Source organism: Mandrillus leucophaeus, unplaced genomic scaffold (genome assembly GCF_000951045.1).
Source record: "Mandrillus leucophaeus isolate KB7577 unplaced genomic scaffold, Mleu.le_1.0 Scaffold74, whole genome shotgun sequence".
Taxonomy (NCBI): domain Eukaryota; kingdom Metazoa; phylum Chordata; class Mammalia; order Primates; family Cercopithecidae; genus Mandrillus; species Mandrillus leucophaeus.
Window position 1 is genome coordinate 2,408,438 of NW_012108030.1, and position 6,032 is coordinate 2,414,469.

General features: G+C 52.7%; 1 protein-coding gene across 1 annotated transcript in view; it reads left to right on the forward strand.

Annotated features, from left to right (window-relative positions):
• The window catches only part of NAPSA (napsin A aspartic peptidase), a 6,955-nt gene extending 1,835 nt beyond the window's left edge, over nucleotides 1-5,120 (forward strand). The window contains exons 2-9 of the mRNA XM_011965988.1: nucleotides 1,258-1,399; nucleotides 1,476-1,599; nucleotides 1,788-1,906; nucleotides 2,431-2,630; nucleotides 3,738-3,860; nucleotides 3,953-4,097; nucleotides 4,477-4,575; nucleotides 4,812-5,120. Of these exons, the coding sequence (XP_011821378.1) occupies nucleotides 1,258-1,399; nucleotides 1,476-1,599; nucleotides 1,788-1,906; nucleotides 2,431-2,630; nucleotides 3,738-3,860; nucleotides 3,953-4,097; nucleotides 4,477-4,575; nucleotides 4,812-5,039 (1,180 nt within the window). The 3' untranslated portion in view covers nucleotides 5,040-5,120. The remainder of the gene's footprint in view (nucleotides 1-1,257; nucleotides 1,400-1,475; nucleotides 1,600-1,787; nucleotides 1,907-2,430; nucleotides 2,631-3,737; nucleotides 3,861-3,952; nucleotides 4,098-4,476; nucleotides 4,576-4,811) is intronic.
• The last annotated feature ends 912 nt before the right edge of the window (nucleotides 5,121-6,032 follow it).

A 6,032-nucleotide genomic window follows, 5' to 3' on the forward strand; every position in this document is an offset into this window, starting at 1 on the left:
AAAAAAAAAAAAAAAAAAAAAAAAGCCAAGTGTGGTGTTTGTGCCTATAGTCTCAGCTACTCCAGAGGCTGAGGTGGGAGAATCACTTGAGCCCCGGAAATCAAGGCTGCAGTAAGCCCTGACTGCACTACTGAACTCCAGCCTGGGTGAAAGAGGGAGACCCCGTGTCAAACAAAAAGTTTTAAAAAAGAAAAAGAAATCCAATTTTGAGGACCCCATGCAAGACGTCTTCCCACTACCTTACCTCTGATGCCTCCCCCAGTCTCTCCCTTTTTCTCCTCTTCTCCTTGTCCCCTGGAACTCCTGGCAGGGGGAGGGGTGTAACTTCCAGGAACAGTTTTCCCCACTTCACATTCTTGTGCGTCTCAAAGACTGACTCATGCCGGGTGGGGGGAAAGGTGGGAGTGAGGCGACAAGTGCTTCGAGAAGTGACTAAAAGCAGGAACGAAGATACTACCGCACATGGTGCTTGTTAACCTGCTTTTTGAACCTAATGTCTCATGGCCACTTTCTAAGTCAATGCAAAGAAAAGTGAGTCTCCAAATGTATCAACAGCATCATCAGGACCTGGGAACTGGTTAGAAATCCAAATTCTTGGGCCCCATGCTAGACTTACTTAATTAGCAACGAAGATATCTGAATTGTAATTGGCCCTCTAAGTCAAGGGTTGCAAACACTCAGCTTAAGGGCCAAATCCTGTTTGCCTCCTGCTTTTGCAAATACAGTTTAAGGGAATCCGGGCAGGGCACAGTGGCTCTCCTCTGTAATCCCAGCACTCTGGGAGGCTGAGGCCAGGAGTTTGAGATCAGCACGGGCAACACAGCAAGACAGTTAAGACTTGATGCTTACATGTTTCTCTCAAAGGGTGGGGAAAATAGTACCTAAACTCATGAACTGAAGCATGCAGGGGCCACCACCCAAGGGCTTTTGCAAAGGTTAGGTTTTCTGTTAGGGTCTTGGGAAACCTTTGAGAATGTCAATTCTTTGGGAATGGCTTATTTTAAGGGATTTGAACATGGAAAGGTCTTTGGGAAGGTCTGTTTGGGATGCGTTGCTCTTGTAAAGTATTTGGGGATATCTGTCATCATGGCATCTTTGATAGGTTTTTCTGGAGGTTGTTATTGTAGGGTTTCTGGTACTGACTACTATTGTAGTGCCTAGGAGATGTTGAATTTGTCATCATATCCTATTTGGGTAAGTCTATTCAGAGGATCTCCAAGAAGGACAGCTTCCTGTCAATATTCTCTTTCCCTACAGCATCCCTCTTCATCGAGTCCAACCTGAACGCAGGAACCTGAACCTACTGAGGGGACGGAGAGAACCAGCAAAGGTCCCCAAGTTGGGGGCCCCATCCCCTGGGGACAAGCCCACCTTTATACCTCTCTCGAACTACAGGGATGTGAGTCACAGCCCCACACAGCCCTCACCCCTGCGCCTTTGAGCCAAACTCATTTACTCTCCTATTTTGCTATCAGGTCCAGTATTTTGGGAAAATTGGGCTGGGAACGCCTCCACAAAACTTCACTGTCGTCTTTGACACTGGCTCCTCCAATCTCTGGGTCCCGTCCAGGAGATGTCACTTCTTCAGTGTGCCCTGCTGTGAGTTTCTATGCGGGAGAACAAGGCTGAATGGAGGTGAAGGGAGAAGGCGGGGCTGGACCTCAGCTTCTCAGAGGATTTTGAGGAATTGTTCTTTTATGATGCCCTCACAGGTCAGAAAGTCAAAGGGGCAGTAGGCATTGGGGAGATTCCCTCCCCCAGTGACACCCTTCTGACCTCTAACCTAGGGTTACACCACCGATTTGATCCCAAAGCCTCCAGCTCCTTCCAGGCCAATGGGACCAAGTTTGCCATTCAATATGGAACTGGGCGAGTAGATGGAATCCTGAGTGAAGACAAGCTGACTGTGAGTGACCTTTGACTCACAGAAGTCTTCAGCCTAGGAGAACCCCATGGTCTAAGATCATCTGGCTTAGGGAGGGGCTTGAGGAGGAGGAGCTCCCCAAATCAATGGATTGGGCTTTTCAAGTGGGGTGGAGGGCCTGCCTTTCGGAGTGAAGGGATGGTGCATCACAAGGAAGGGGAGGGGCTTCCTGGGTGAAGAGGTGGGGCTTCTCAAGCAGGGGGAGGAGCTTCCTGGGTGAAGAGGTGGGGCTTCTCAAGCAGGGGGAGGAGCTTCCTGGGTGAAGAGGTGGGGCTTCTCAAGCAGGGGGAGGAGCTTCCTGGGAGAAGAGGTGGGGCTTCTCAAGCAGGGGGAGGAGCTTCCTGGGTGAAGAGGTGGGGCTTCTCAAGAGGCAAAGTTTCCTAGGAAGTTGGGGCTTTCATCCAGATGTCCCCAGACCTAGGATTCATGCCTTGGTTTGGGAGCCCTCAGGACATGTGGTTATTGTCATCCAAAAAGTAACTGGTCACATCTCAATCTACCCCTAGATTGGTGGAATCAAGGGTGCGTCAGTGATTTTCGGAGAGGCTCTCTGGGAGCCTGGCCTGGTCTTCACTTTTGCCCATTTTGATGGGATATTGGGCCTCGGTTTTCCCATTCTATCTGTGGAAGGAGTTCGGCCCCCGATGGATGTACTGGTAGAGCAGGGGCTACTGGATAAGCCTGTCTTCTCCTTTTATCTCAACAGGTACTGGGAAGGGTGCACCTATCTATGAGTCCTATCCCCAAGAAGGAAGTGAGTCTTCCTTCAGGAAGTCTCTTACTCCATAAAGAAAGTCCCACCTCCACTCAGGAAGTCACTGACCCAACGCAGGAAGTCTCACTCTCAGAGTCACCCACTTATACTCTCCATTCAGGAAGTCAGCCATCCAATACAGAAAGTTGCATCCTCCATGCAGGAAGTCACCTACCCTATAAAGAAACACCTCAACCCTATTTGAAGTCCCAGAGCTTAAGTGACAACTTAAGACATACTAAGGAAACTCACATCAGTTCAAAATGCTCCATGTTTCAAAATCAAACAAGGAAATTCCATGCCACACCCAACAAAATACTCAGGAGCTTTCTCTTCCTTACCAAGAAAGCTCAAATCCCATTTGAGAACACGGACCAGAAGTCAGGAATTGCCTGATTTAATCCAGGAAGTCCTACTGACTTGCTAGGAAGTTCAATATTATGCTCAGAAGTCCCACTCAACATCCAAGAAGTTTCCAAGAAGTCTCCACTTTCCCTCCCAGAGGCCCATCACACACAGTCAGAAAATCCTATGCCCACTCAGTTACCCTGACATCCAACCCACTCTAGCAGTTCTACCAACCACTTAGTAGATCCTGCTCTCCTCCACCTTCCAGGAAGTCTCCATCCCCGTTCCCATCGCTCTCAGCCAACTCAGGAAGTCTAACACCTCTCTAGATATCACAACAGGCAATTCAGAAATTCTCTCCTCCTACCCAGGAAGCCACCCCACCCCTGCACAAGTCACACCTTCAAGAGCCAATTCCAAGACGCCACTGCTCTACTTGGTTACTATGATATTCAGCTCAGGAAATTCCCCCAAAACTCTACCTTCCAGTCAAATGAAGTCTCCACTTCAGGAAGTCCCCAACAGCCTAAAGCACCATGCTTTTCTTGCCTGGCTTCCAGTCCCAACATCTAGGCCCTTCCTGCATCTCACTACCCCGTGGGAACCCCAGAAACAACCCATTTGGTGGGAAGTGCCTCCCCTGGCCATACCTAGGGCTGAGGGAAGGCCAATGACACTGACATCTACACTTTCTATACTCTGCCCCTGCAGGGACCCCGAAGAGCCTGATGGAGGAGAGCTGGTCCTGGGGGGCTCAGACCCGGCACACTATATCCCACCCCTCACCTTCATACCAGTCACAGTCCCCGCCTACTGGCAGATCCACATGGAGCGGTGAGGGACTTGGTCTCCTGGTTCTGGAGCTGGAGGCTGGGGGCCTGGACTCCTAGGACCCGGCTTCTGATGACTGCCTACTTCCCCCTCAGTGTGAAGGTGGGCCCAGGGCTGACTCTCTGTGTCCGGGGCTGTGCTGCCATCCTGGATACGGGCACGTCCCTCATCACAGGACCCACTGAGGAGATCCGGGCCCTGCATGCAGCCATTGGGGGATATCCCCTGCTGGCTGGGGAGGTGAGGTCCCAGTCTCTGGTGGGTACAGGCTGAGGAGGCTGATGGCAGTTTGACAGTGAACATCAAAGGGCCTGAGAGTGGGAAGCAAGTATTTAAGGGGCATTCCAGGGCAGGTGGCACTGGACTTCGTGACAGATAGTCTGGAGGGTGGTGGGAGGAATTGAGGACACTTTCCAAGTGTCTACGCTGTGACTCTGTGGATGGTGGTGGGGTGAGGTGTGCTTGAGACTGCAGAAGTCTAGGCGGCAGGGCCTCTGCACACAGGACGCTGAATACCCAGGTGCTCAATACGGAAATTACCCCATGGCACTGGGGAGCCACGGAAGGGATTGAGCAAAGCAGGAATCTCTCATCTTCACTGGTTCCTCTTCTCCCCCAGTACATCATCCTGTGCTCGGAAATTCCAAAGCTTCCCGCAGTCTCCTTCCTTCTTGGGGGGGTCTGGTTTAACCTCACGGCCCAGGATTACGTCATTCAGGTAGGTGGCCATCACCACGACGCCATAGGGACGTCATACGACGGTTTGAGAGGGTAGAGCTGAGAGACGTCACTAGGATGGGAAGGGGCCGCAGAAACATTTCTTGTCCCTGTGATGGCAGTTTGTTGGCGAACACCAAAGAGCCCGAGGGTGTGGGGAAGCGGGGAGCACTGGCTCCCAGGGAAATGGCCGTCCCTGTGCCCGCGACACCCAGTTGTCTTATTGTCGCCTTGCAGACTACTCGAAATGGCGTCCGCCTCTGCTTGTCCGGTTTCCAGGCCTTGGATGTCCCTCCGCCTGCAGGGCCCTTCTGGATCCTCGGTGACGTCTTCTTGGGGACGTATGTGGCCGTCTTCGACCGCGGGGACACGAAGAGCGGCGCCCGGGTGGGCCTAGCCCGTGCTCGCACTAGCCGAGCGGCCCTGGGACTGGGCGAGACCGCGCAGGCGCAGTTCCCCGGGTGACGCCCACGTGAAGCGCATGCGCAGTGGGTGGTCGCCGAGGTTCCCCCTGCCCAGTAAAAATCCACTATTTCCATTGAGCGATGCTGCCTAGGTGGCTTCTTTTCATAGCGTATTTGTTAAAGAGAAAGCTTTGTGACTGGGCGTGGTGTCTCACGCCGGTAATCCCAGCACTTTGGGAGGCCGAAGCGGGTGGATCACCTGAGGTCAGGAGTTCGAGACCAACCTGGCCAACATGGTGAAACCCCGTCTCTACTAAAAATACAAAAAAATTATCCGGGCATGGTGGTGCATGCCTGTAATCCCAGCTACTCGGGAGGCTGAGGCAGGAGAATGGCTTAAACTCGGGAGGCCAAGGTTGCAGTGAGGCGAGACCGCACCATTGCACTCCAGCCTGGGCAACAACGAAACTCCGTCTCAAAAATAAATAAATAAATGAATAAATAAATAAAGAGAAAACGTTGTGCCTGTACCCACGGAGTTGAGGAAGTGGGAGGCGAAGGGTATCGCCCGTTTTCTCTAGGACGCACCCTGGTGAGGGGTTTTGTAATACGAGTCCCATGAAGCCCCTCGCCTACGCTGCCTTTCGTCAAAAGCTCCCGGCGCCGTGGAGCATCACGGTCGTTGTAGTCCACGCCGTGGTCACGCCCTGACGGAGGCGGGCGCAGCCACAACATGCGTGGGAGGTGACAGGTCGCGACGGCAGCGATAGGTGGCAGTGGGGGGGGGGGTGACTGTAATTGGTAAGGGTTTACCAGTTCCTGTTCAAGGGGGCAAGGATACTATTCCCCTGGATCTCATCTCCTGTTTCCCCTCTCTCCCTCCGGATTCTGAGACCCCGGGGGAGCTCTGAGCCTCCGGGTTCGGGGAGCGGTGCTGCTCCATCCGCGGAGGTGACGTCACTTCCCCTCCTCAGCCTCTTGCTACCCAGAGCTAATTGGATACAGGTACGTATCCAATTGATTCGAAAAAACGACCGGTCGAAAAATCAGGCAA